Source organism: Perna viridis, chromosome 10 (assembly GCF_037379345.1).
Source record: "Perna viridis isolate PV_CMFRI_1.1 ecotype Kerala chromosome 10, ASM3737934v1, whole genome shotgun sequence".
Lineage (NCBI taxonomy): Eukaryota > Metazoa > Mollusca > Bivalvia > Mytilida > Mytilidae > Perna > Perna viridis.
This window is the reverse complement of record NC_142454.1, coordinates 31,034,939-31,047,851: the sequence shown is the minus strand read 5'-3', so window position 1 is coordinate 31,047,851 and position 12,913 is coordinate 31,034,939. Positions and strand designations below refer to the sequence as shown.

Here is a 12,913-nt window from a genome sequence, read left to right as displayed (position 1 = left end):
TGTAAAACTAATGCAGTTATTGTAAATATATCAGTTTTTTAATCGACAAGCATTAATTTGGTTTAGGTCAAACTGTCGTCTGTAAAGTAATATTGTGTAGAGTTGCGTCCCTTTCAAGCTTTATTTCCGAAACGTTTTGGGTACTCAAAATTTTCAACATGGTCGAGGTAAAAAGACCCTTTATAATTCACTTGTTTGTCTGTTATTGGGATGTATACTTATATACTTAATCAATCCTCTCGATTTGATGCTTAAGTATGACTCGGCGTTTTCATTAAGAACAGCTTCAACAGGCTGGAGGCCAATTTGCATGCTTCAAACACCTGTCTGGCCGGTTCAACTTCAAGTGGACACAATTACATATCATTCAATTAAACATTAATAGATTTGTCCTGTTCAAATTTTATTTGACCATTTAGTAGAAAAAATAGTGGAAACATTGATAACTGCAATAGCTAACTGCATATCGATCTTTCAGCTCGAACAGCCGATTACAGTACTCCATGGGCAGTCGGTATTTTGGGTATCACGAGACCGAGCTCAACTTTCCTCTTATGGAACTAAAAATGTCTATTAAAAGTATAACATGTACTTTTTGATTTGATTTACATTTGTACATATGTATTTGTTCTCTTAACTTTCTCTAGTCCCGTGTATAAGCAATGTACTGTGTACATGTATGTGCTAAGAAAATAAAACTTCATTAATACTATTTTTTTGTAGGAAGTTCAGAAACACTCAGTCCACACATTAGTGTTTAGATCCTTGAAACGTACACATGATATGTTTATTGTTGACCAAGGGATTCCCCCTGCCAAAGATGAAAGTGGGTATGTATATTTTTGGGTAGAAAAAAATTAACCTGGCAGTGATTTAAAACACTGTTACATTTAATTTTAAATAGGTGAACAGAAGAAAAACACAGAATATCTAGCAATTTGATATGATTGTAGGATTGCCTATGAGGGACAAATGTGTCACACATCAGAATCATATGGTTTGCATCATATGATTATCATACAAATCGAGCACCATATGATAATCATATGTTTTGGTATACATATGATTATCGCATGATTATCATATGATAATCATATGTTTTTCACAAACATATGATTGTCATATGTTTTTAAGCCAAAATTACCATATGAGAATCATATGATAATCATATGACTATCATATGTTCAATATCATATGATTGTCATATGATTACCATATGATTTTCATATGAATCGAGCACCATATGATTATCATAAGTGGCATATTTGGCTGTGTATGAAGGACAGAGCTATTTGTAGTCAAATTACATTTTACTGTATTGATAGTGACTGTTTGTTATATTGCTAATGTCTTGACCAATGGGAATATGCAATACTTCCTATAATACATGTTTAGTTTAAACATATTTTATCAATAAATTATAATGAATAAGATTGGATAGCAGGCTAGGTCTATATACATCCTCTCCATACAAGGCAACATACATTATATGGTGATATGTACAATACAAGGTATTATATGTAAAAGAATACGTTCAAAGAAAGATAATTCTATTTCTGATAGAAGATCTATGAAAATGAAAAAAGATATTCATTATATAATTGTTTCAATGCTTTTCTTTGAAAAATAAAGTAAAATTGTACTTTTTGAAAATGAAATGTGTTAACATTTAGTAAAAATATGTTAGCCTAAATGATGTACATGTATCATCAAAAATTTTTTTTAAACTTAATCATATATCAAACTTTTAAAAGAAAGAATTTGAAAATTTTGATATTAATCATCAGATTAAACCACAAATTTCCTATAATACATGATGTGCATCTGTGTTAAATATTCAAACAATCGCAACTCTGACTGCATAAGTCATTTTGCGAGAGTAAGATTTTGAACCATTCATGTTTTGAAATAGTAATCAAAGGAACCAAAATGTTTTGAAAGAAGATTTATACATTTAGGACATCACTGATGCTCTGTCCTTATAGGGTCTGTTAGTCTCATTCTAGTTTCATTTTCCTTACTGGAATTTCTGATGTAGAATGTATTGAAATCTAAAGACCGGTTTTAATTTTATTGTTTAATTCCTTGATCTCGAAACACAGTATTATAATGCATAATCTTTTATTTTACATTTTTTCTTCACACTTTTATCATGTGGAAATACATGTATGTCATTTTTATTGGTATTTTTACACGAAAATATGTTTTGCTTTTATATACTGAACCCAATGCTCTGAAAATGACAAATCTCTATGTATTTAAATGGTAGATTAGGACCCATTCTTGTGAAACCACGGAGTCACATGACGAAACTTACATACCATGTAAGTTTACTGATCTAGACTACTGAGTGTAGGCATAGTCATTAATTCTATCATTATCATTTCAAGTGAAAGTATAACAAGATTATGCTTTCTTAACTACATTGTCAGTGTTTCATTTTAGCATATTAAATAGGTTCAATTAGATGGTGTAGCATTGACACAAATGAGTTGGAGGAAAAAATGATGTTATTTGCTTGTGATCAATTTTGTGCATGAAGTTATGAATTTGTTGTAGGGAGATGCTAAAAAGAAAGTTGAAAGTTCTAGATGAATACAAAATGGTAAAAGACTTACCTAAAGAAGGTCAAAAGAAACCGCAACAAAATATGTTGGTTCAGCAGTATGATGGCAATAAATGGCAGCGTAAGGAGAAATTTATTTACTGAGGCCTTAGAGAAATACATGTGTTTCTGCTAACCCTACTGACCCTATTGCCGACTCTGAAGGGCTTTTTTTGCCATTTTTTGACAACCACTACTTACATCTGAATGTGTCTACAAAACAAACCAATCAAAAATTTTTTGAAAAAAGTATTGGTAGAATACATAATTTTGCTTAACTAAATAGTAAGAAAAGCAGCTATTTTCAAGTACTGGTAGTGTTTAAAAGGAGATACAATGAATGATTCACATTTTTTTTTATTTGTGTTTCAGAAAATACAGAAACACTCGTACAGGGAACACACCCATATCCAAGTGGGCCTGGTAAGTTAGCATGTCATTTTATGATACTAAATTAAAATGAAATGCCATCTACTGTATATTTAGTAACTCTTCGGAAATATTCCAATGGAAAACAATTGAATATATTAAAAGCTTTGATTTTTTTTCTTCTTCAGTGCAACTGAACTGACCCCCTTTTGAACTTATAAATTGGATCAGTTTAGACAGGTGTTCAGTTTCACAAGGTTCAAAATACATTTAAATTGATATAAAAAGACTAATTGTCTGGTTTAGACAGGTTTTTGGATTATTCAGGGTTCACTTTAGACAGATTTAAGCGTACTTCTGTTTCCTTCTTTATACAAGTCTTTCTCGTGTTTTCTCATGTTTGTACTTCTCAATTTTAGGTGTACAGTTAACTGATGGAACAGCAATGCAATCAGATCCTAACTTTGATATGTATGAACAAAGCAGGTATTGTATGCTTGAATCACATAAACGTCCACTATCTGTGGCCTGCACATAATAGACCGATTCAGAAACTGTATACATTCTAGGATGGCTATTGTTCATGACATATTTTATGAGTATGTTGCAACAGCACAACATTGTTTATGAGGATAGAAATTGAATTTCTGAATTAGTCCATTATATCAACAAGTAGTAAAGAAAATTCTGTTCTAGTGATTTCTATATTATACATCTAATCACAAATATTTACCGTAGTCTTGTTTCAATGAACATTGCAGTATTTTACCCTCGGACATCCTTCACTTCTGAGGATAAAGTTATTGATGAAGCTCAAAGATAGTAGTGTTTCATTTTCATTTTTTATACATGTAGATGCATTTTTTTGTTTTATAGACCTGTAGATGACATGAGAGGATCAGAGAGGTCAGATCAGTCTAAGGTAATTACATTTTATTCCCAAACCACAAATAGTTTTACCCATTTCCTCCCACCTGTGATTCTGCTAAATTCTACAGCTCTGGCGTCGGTGTCATAAAAAGTCGTAAGTTTGAAGTTGATTGTAAATCATGACATCATTACTTATGATCAACTTTACACTTATGACTTTTTGTGAAATCGAGAATAGAACTATTTTCTGAACTTTTGTTGATATTAAGATCATGTTTGGTGTGTTATTGTGTACTGATTTGTTGCAAAATATGCAGTTTTTAATTGATTTTTGACAAAATTATGGACTAAGAAAATTCAAATACATTATTCCCTACTTGCGGAACTCGGGATGCAGCCATATTTTATCCTGTTTTTGCAGAGTTACCTCCCGTAATAGCAGGTGTAATTTCGAAGTCTCTCTAATCAATGTACAGATTCTGGTGCAGAAAAAAGAGGTAACTCGAATGAAAATGGAATCCCCGGCAGACACACAACGGTGTTTCTAAAATTTACAGGGTGTTTAATTTTGTTGGTAGGTTACATAAGTATGTATTTCATTTGTATCCCGGGTACAGAAAATTTATGGCAGGGTCAGTAGAACGAGAAATTCCCTTTTGACTTTCGAGATTTTCTAAATTATCGTCGATATCGGATGGAAAACATTACGTGTTCCGAATAGACACCTGCTCCAAAGGGAGATAAATGTCGACAAAATGTTGGTCCGCAAGTCGGGAATATCTTATTTCTGTATCAAATCTAGTGATGCAGAGATCAAATTATGGTATTTTAAATAAAGAAAGCATCCATGAGTGAAATTATATATCGTCAGATTGGTGGGTTTTTGACCTGCATGTTTCTAATTTTTCCCATTTTGCCTGATTCTTACAAAAACTTTCATTTAATATCATATTATGAATAATTTATTTACAGGCATTAGTAACAATTGGACAGCAACAGGCTTTGGTACCAAAGAAAGCACAGACCATGCCTAAACCTATGTGGCATCCTCCATGGAAACTCTATAGGGTAGGTAGTTACAGAGTTTATCAGTATAAATTCAGGATTAGAATAAAATTCAGATCGTGAACATTGTCTTGCCTTGGTGACACAGGAGATCATTATATTCATCAGTGAAATAATAACAGTGCATTATCATTCAAGTTAAATGTAATTCGAGTACTGACAGCTCCATCTCTAATAGTCAATGCCTAAAATCAAATTCCATTCTAATCTGGAAATTGTGTTGAGTCAATTAAGATTGTTCTTTAGAAATAATTCATAGCGGTTTATTTCAGGTGATCAGTGGACATTTAGGATGGGTCAGGTGTATAGCTGTAGAACCTGGAAATCAGTGGTTTGCCACTGGATCTAATGACAGAATTATCAAGGTATTTCAATCTGTTAATGGGCTTTAGTCTGAAATAGTCCTTACACAGTTAATGCTTTTACTTTAGATCTTAGAAATTTCATGCAAGAGGATCTTATAACAGGATTATCAAGGTATTGAAATCTGTAAACTTGGCTTTAGTCTGAAATAGTCCTTACACAGTTAAAGCTGTTACTCTAGAGCATAGAAATTTCATGCAAGATAATCATATAACAGGATTATCAAGGTATTTAAATCTGTAAACTTGGCTTTAGTCTAAAATAGTCCTTATACCCCAGATCTTAGAAATTTCATGCAAGGGGGAATAACTCAGTAAAAACATTTTATGTTAGGATGATGTATTGTATGTATTAGTATAATTGGTCTACTGCAATACTTCCAACAAGGAAATTATTTCAGGATTTTGCTTTTTTCCATCTTCTGTCCTACTGATTGTTTTTTTTCTCCTTTCTGCAACAAATTTTCATTTTGCCTAGATGGGATAGAAGCTTGGACTGATAGATACTTGAATGACAACAAAAAACATTGTTGGTTTTGGAGTCATTAGGTCATCATTGTCAAAATAGAATTAAAAAAATTAAGTCTGTCTTGATGAATGTGAATAAAACTTTAATAATTAAAATTGCCTGACAAAGATTATCGCTGTTGACTATAAGTCAGAATTCAAAGGTTCAAGGGTCAGTTTCTTGAAATAGGGGTACAGTGAGCACTGCTCTTGTTTCATATGCTATTAAGAAACTGTATCGAAAACTGAAATATAAATATATAACCAAAGCTTAGAAAATGAAATAGGTGTACCAAAAGCTACCTTTTTTGTAAGCTGAGTATTGTGAAGTAAAAAAACCAGGAATTTTATTTTTACTGTTTCTGCTTTTCAAAAGTTGTGAAAACAGTGCTGCATTAATACATTATAATATTTCATCAATGTTCATGTTTTAGATATTAATCAATTGCTTTATCAGGTTTTGACGTGTGGATTGACTATAGTTGTTCTCATTTGTTGTAGATTTGGGATCTTGCGTCGGGAACACTGAAGTTATCATTGACAGGACATATAAGTGCTGTTCGAGGCGTTGTTGTTAGTCCACGGCAACCATATTTATTTTCCTGTGGTGAAGATAAGCAAGTCAAATGCTGGGATCTTGAGTACAACAAGGTATATACATGAAGCAATGAAAAATTTTTGAGTACAGATTTTTTTTATATTAGTTTTGAAACCTTTAACACCATGCTTTGCATTTTATCTAATTAACGGAGAAAAAAAGCCATGTTAAAAATGTAGATAGATTGTGTAGTAATGGCATTTTTTCTCCAGACATCTGATTCTTGTGTATGTGTATTACCTCTATCTTTCAATATGTTATATTTTAAGTTGTACATAAACCAAGTAGGATAGAAACCATTTTTTAGAATATAATCGTATAAATTATGAATATTATACCCTCTCCTAATGATTAGGTAGTGCATTGGAATAACTTTGTCTGTTATTCGGTCCATCTTTCCAAGGGATGAATTGATTTCAAATTTGGAATGTAGCTTTATATGATTATAAATGAGACATACGTATTATGCAGTTTCGGTTGCTGGAGGTATACCTAGCACAACAATGCAATAACTTTTTTTTTTCAGACAATAAAACATTACCATGGGCATCTAAGTGCTGTGTACGCTATAGACCTCCATCCTACCATAGATGTATTGTTAACTTGTGGTAGAGATGGCACTGCCAGAGTGTGGGACATGAGAACTAAAGCATGTATACACACACTAACAGGACATAATAATACAGTAGCTGATGTAAAGTGTCAGGCTGCTGAACCTCAGGTTTGTATAACTCTTAATGGTTGCTATGGAAATTTCGGTACTCTTCTGACAGCATTCTTTGCATCCTATTTATGCATTTTTATGGTAATTGACAGCATTGTCTCCAATAAATGTAAATAAGGATATTGATTTCATGCTTCTTTTTTGCACTATCTCTGCAATGTATTTCCATGCAGGTTTAAATTAAGGATTGCTCTTCAAATCTTATAATAATGTTCTTCGAAGAAAATATTTACTACAGTTTAATTTTTAAGCTACATGTCTTACCATGAATGCAAAACTGTAGCAAAAAATGTGGTTTATATAGTGTTCAATAATACATGTAAATGGTCTTAATTTTTCTATGAAATACTAAGTAATAAAATTTATCAATTTAGTATACTGATGCAAACAAATATCTGTAATGCACTCAGATTTTGTTTTATGTTATGTTTAAATAAATATTGTAAATTATTATTATTGGTAATTGTGATTTTGTTTTTTTTATTGTTATGTATGGCATCAGGAAAACCTTTCTCACATTGAAAAATACTCAGTTTCTTCCAAAACAATGAGTAATGATTGTTTTTTTGTAAATTGTTTTACCTATTTTACCGATTATGCCAATAGCATGCAAATGCCTTTTAACCATCACTGGTATAGTCACACCGCAATGGAAAAGGGAGGTTTAGCACGCTGTAAAACGTAGAATTAACCCACCGTTTCATTTGAAGTTCCTATACCAAGTCAGGACCATTGTGGTACCTGCAGCTTCAATGGTGTAATATCTGTTTTGCAAGATTTATTTTGGACTTGACTTGATTATGAATCAGATTAGTGTTTGATAATTTTGTTGTTACCCTTATGCTTAAAATTGTGAAATTGGTATATTTTGTACAGGTGGTAACTGGAAGTCATGACTGTACGATCAGATTGTGGGATTTAGCTGCAGGAAAATCTCGAGTTACATTAACCAATCATAAAAAGAGTGTCAGATCTGTAACTCTTCATCCTAAACAGTAAGTTATTTGGGGCTGAACCATTAAAAAATGTAAGGTATGGGGGGGGGGTTACTTTTTTCACTCATGAAAGCAAATTTTAACCCTAGTCTATTTATTTTACTCAATAGGTCAAGGGTTCTGACAACCACCCATAAATAAATTTTAAAAAAATGCCTTCCTAGGAACTTAATGTTTTTTAATAGAACAGCCCTAATAGGTAGAAAAGAAATATTCACTCTCTTCCAGATTGTTTAATTTCGTGTATCTTAAAATATTTTGGTTATGCAACTTATATTTTAGTACTTTTTATTAAAATGAATCTAAATCTGTCGAAGGTAAATTTGGATATTTATTTAAAATGTACCTACATTTACACGTTTATGCAAAATATAAAATCTTTCGGTTTTCTTCTTAGTTCCTTTGTTTTTGTACCAAGAAATTTTACATGAAATACCAAACAAAAAATACATTTTACAAATGAATTTTCAGTTACACATTTGCCTCTGCCTCAGCAGACAATATCAAAGAATGGAAGTTCCCTGATGGTAATTTTATACAGAATCTCAGTGGACATAATGCCATTATAAATGCCCTGACAGTCAATTCAGATGGAGTTCTTGTGTCTGGAGGTATGTACATGTAGATTCTGTTTTTAGAATTTTTCGTCAAAAAAGTAAAACAAATAAAACTTTTCATTTATTGTTAGCCAGGCTGGTAGAATCAATTGATAATTTTGACCGAGAAATGAAAAGAAATGATAATCTTTATATAAAAATACTGAATAAAAGGGGTTTTTAAGTATTTATAAGCACCACAAATAGCCTAACTCACTGAATGTGATGTTCTGTTGAAACATTCAAAACTTAATGTTATTCTGTTTATTAGCAATGTCACAGTTAATTTGACAGTGTGTAGCAATTGGAAAACATTTTCAGTATCACGGTAGTAATCTGAGATAGCGAATATCAGGCAGCAAGAACAATGGGAAAATTTGGAGTTTCTGATAATAATCAATATTTTGTAAATGTTGAGAATCTTGTCCAAGTCTGTTTACTACATTACCAAAAATACAGTGTAATGGCATTTTTGAAGTATTGACATTAAAATATTACAATGAGACCGGTAGGGATGTGATTTTCTGTCAAGTCATTCAAAACTGACATTTTTCTGTTTATTGGTAACTTTGCAGTCAATTTGACATTCCATTGTCATGGATATTGCCGATAATTTTTAGTATCACGACAGTAGATAGATAGAAAAGATGAGGCAGTAAGAACTATGGAAAAACAATAGAGTTGCCAATAATAATCAGTATTTTAAGAATGTCAGAAAGTTTGATTCAATCTTTTTATTATATGTACCAAAAAAGTAGCTGATTTTTTTATTAACAAAAAGAGGAAATCAAATTACATTTTTTTATTTTACATATATTTGTTATAAGTGCATTTTGAAATGCCTGCATATGCTTTTGGTACTGTAGGGATGATATTACAGATGTATTTTGTTGTGACATACTTTTTTTTGTAAAGAAAAATTGCATGGTTTTCTCAGAATTGGATAAGATGCCTAGCAGTGGACTGTTAACTCTGTAAGCTATGAAGCAGTCTGTTTAATTTATCAACTGTTTTTTCCTAAAATGGAAGAAATATTTGCCATAGGACTTACAACCACATTCAATCAATCAACCAATTCCTAAGAAGTAAACATTTAAAGCCATAAAACATTGCAGCTTCAATCTGTCACATATTTTCATTAAGTAGAAACTTTGCTTTGACTTGTGAATTTGCTGTATGATCTGTAAATTTTTTATATGAATTTTAGCTGATAATGGTTCAATGCATTTCTGGGATTGGAGGACGGGCTATAACTTCCAGCGATTACAGGCTTTAGCACAACCAGGATCTATTGACTCAGAGTCTGGTATATTTGCTCTACAGTATGACCAAAGTGGTAGTAGATTGATTACAGCAGAGGCTGATAAAACGGTTAAAATATACAAAGAAGATGACACAGCTGTAAGTATTTCTTTGCCCTTAAGGCAACAATTTATACCTCTAAATATGTTATGTATTCTGGTGTCATTTATACATATGAAAAATCAGTGCCAAAACATCTGATTTTGGACTCTAATATAAAAATTGTGGTTATATAGTTCAAAAGTTCACAATTTTAGTTTTTTTTTTTATTCATCAATCCAGAGTAATAACTATTATTGCCCTGGGCTGATAACTGTTTTTTTAGTTCTGGTTACTGAGTAAGCATGCATATTATCATACCGTTGTGAATGTGGTAGGTGATAAAATGATAATGTGCATCGTCAAAACTGACATCAGACCCTAAGTATGGAGGACACATGTCTATATAGTACATGTAGTAGCACATACTGAAACTTTTATGATAGCCTGCATCACTGCCTATTTTCATAGCTATGATATAAATGATATAAGAAAGTAACTCCCATATTATTATACCCCCCTCCTACTGCAAGAAGTTTTGAGGGGTCTATAGGACTCCCCCATCTGTCTGTCTGTCCTTATTTTTTGTCAGCGCAACTCCTCCAAAACCACTCAAGGCATTTTGATGAAATTATAAAAGACTTTGGGCATCATATGAAGATAAGCATGAGGGAATTAAAGTACTGTTGGGGGGGGGGAGATAATCCAACTGAAAGGTTTAAAATTTAAAGCTCGTTAACACACCTCCATCTAAACCTCTCAAGGGTATGCATGAAATTTTATAGGAAATTTGGGAATTATATGAAGATGTGCATGAATGAATATAATTACTGTTGGAGGAATCCAAAAGGGGATAATCCAACTTGAGGGTTTTATGTGTTAAAGCCTTGTCAGTGCAACTCATAAACCGCTCAAGGGATTTTCATATAATTTTATAGGAAGGTGGGGCAAAATGTAGATATGCATTAAGGAATATAATTTACTGTCAGAGAGAGATAATGAGCTTAAATGCTATGCATGTAAATCCAACATTCAAAGCAGGTTGTATTCTCTTTGTGAGCTTGCACACAGTATTTCTAGTTATTCTTGATAAGAATTAATTTTAAACACAACCTCATGACTTAGTTTTGGACAATAATTAAGTTTTTAGAATGTCTTATTTGCTTTCATAAAAATAATGAATCGACAACCAAGAAATTGAGTTTAAATTGAATTTAAGTGTCTGTTACAGTGAATAAAATAGTTAACTTCAGGCAATATAACGGGTCTTACCTCAATTGAATGACCTTTACCTGATGAATTGTCATAGAAAATTAATTGAACAAGGAGATTTAAACTTTCTATTATTACATAGGACTTGAATCTAAGTCTTGACAGAACATTTTCTTTTCCTTGAAACTAAGGTCATGGTCCTTCTATCAAGTGAAAACCAACTGTTTCGTGAAGTTCACCATGTTACTCTCTGTAACTTGATGTTTGTTTACCAATAAAAATAAATTGTTTTTTTCATTTCATTTCATTTTCAGTCTGAAGAGAGCCATCCAATCAACTGGAGACCTGATATCATCAAGAAAAAGAAATATTAAGAGCTGATGTATTTGTTTTCAAATACATGTACAAACAAACAAAAACTGAGCAATTTGAAAATTTTAAAACTATTATGAACTAGGAGCTGTCCACAAATGATATATGTGTTCATGATGCTAAAATTGTGAATTTTTAAAGTGTATTTATTACATCATTATCATGTCCATTTTGAAATACTTAGCATAAAAATAACATTTGTAATTTTTGTTCTTTGTGTCATTTTTGTTACTTTTTGAGAAACAAAGACCATACTGTTCAATAGGTACATTGCCTCATGAGCATTTTCCTTAAATATAAAAAGCAGTACATATACATGTATATCAATTTCAGCTTTCTTCCCAGCTTTTATGGCATTGGACTTTGCACCAATATATGTTTTATACCCTGCCACGTAAAGAGACAAAGTATTATATGGTACCCTCTGAAAAGTTGCTTGTCTGTTCCCCCTTGACGGTTTCCAGATAATAACTTGAAAATTAAATTTGGAATGGATGAATGTTTTTTTTTAAACTTTGCACAGCTGATAAGTACCATTAGTACAGGTTGAATTTAATTTTTAGCGTAATTTCAAGCTAGGCCATTTTGAACGATATGCTATCCCCCTTTTTTCACCATTAAATGGCAGGTATCACTTAACATTCCATTAATGTTCTATTTTTAGCTCTGTGCTACATATATCTGAAGTAGTTTTTCATTGCAATTCAAAATAAACTTTGCTTTAATTTCAGAAAGAGCCAGTAAATTCTTAGCCTTTTCAAATTTATGTGCAGAACACTGAACATATTGCATGTACATGTAGCTACTTGTAATAAAATGTACATTTACATCTACTTCGACAAATGCTTTTAACCCTATAAAATTACCTGGTCTTAACTATACTTGGCAAATAGATATTGAACTGGCATGTGAGAAGTGTATTCAGAAAATTTTGTATACTGGAAAAAATGTGCTTCCAACACAAAATTTAACCTATTGTGAAAAGATTATAGACTGAAACCAAGACCCAAAATACCAATAAATGTTGGTTAGGATTTTCATAAGGTATTTAACTTTTTTTTTTCAAAATCAGAACAAAAATAAAAAGTTGATTTTTTGGGGCGTGGCCCATTTTTGTATCCCTTTTACTCCATAACAGTAAAAGATAAGCTTACCCTGTGAAAAAAAACTAAATTGAAATAGGAAATCAATCATAAAAATCTGACCAAAAACAAGCTTTTCCTATCAATTCTAATGATAACACTCATTTTCCCCCTTACAATTTAATTTCAAAAGGGATGGGTCAAAAACATACAAA

General features: G+C 31.8%; 1 protein-coding gene across 1 annotated transcript; it reads left to right on the top strand.

Moving 5' to 3' along the window:
• The first annotated feature begins 123 nt into the window (after positions 1-123).
• LOC148605363 (pleiotropic regulator 1-like) lies at positions 124-11,824 on the top strand. The gene is made up of 14 exons (XM_088550853.1): positions 124-167; positions 724-830; positions 2,560-2,687; positions 2,978-3,028; positions 3,394-3,460; positions 3,851-3,896; positions 4,817-4,912; positions 5,182-5,274; positions 6,280-6,429; positions 6,903-7,097; positions 7,977-8,095; positions 8,567-8,706; positions 9,899-10,092; positions 11,559-11,824. The coding sequence occupies exons 1-14, from the start codon at positions 159-161 to the stop codon at positions 11,616-11,618; spliced, it is 1,455 nt and encodes a 484-aa protein (XP_088406979.1). The 5' UTR covers positions 124-158; the 3' UTR covers positions 11,619-11,824.
• The last annotated feature ends 1,089 nt before the right edge of the window (positions 11,825-12,913 follow it).

Bases quoted from the DNA above. Each gene is read 5' to 3' on its own strand.
- LOC148605363 (XM_088550853.1), top strand. The intron at 8,096-8,566 runs GTAAGTTATTTG...ATGAATTTTCAG, and splicing joins GTAACTCTTCATCCTAAACA to TTACACATTTGCCTCTGCCT. The intron at 8,707-9,898 runs GTATGTACATGT...TATGAATTTTAG, and splicing joins TGGAGTTCTTGTGTCTGGAG to CTGATAATGGTTCAATGCAT.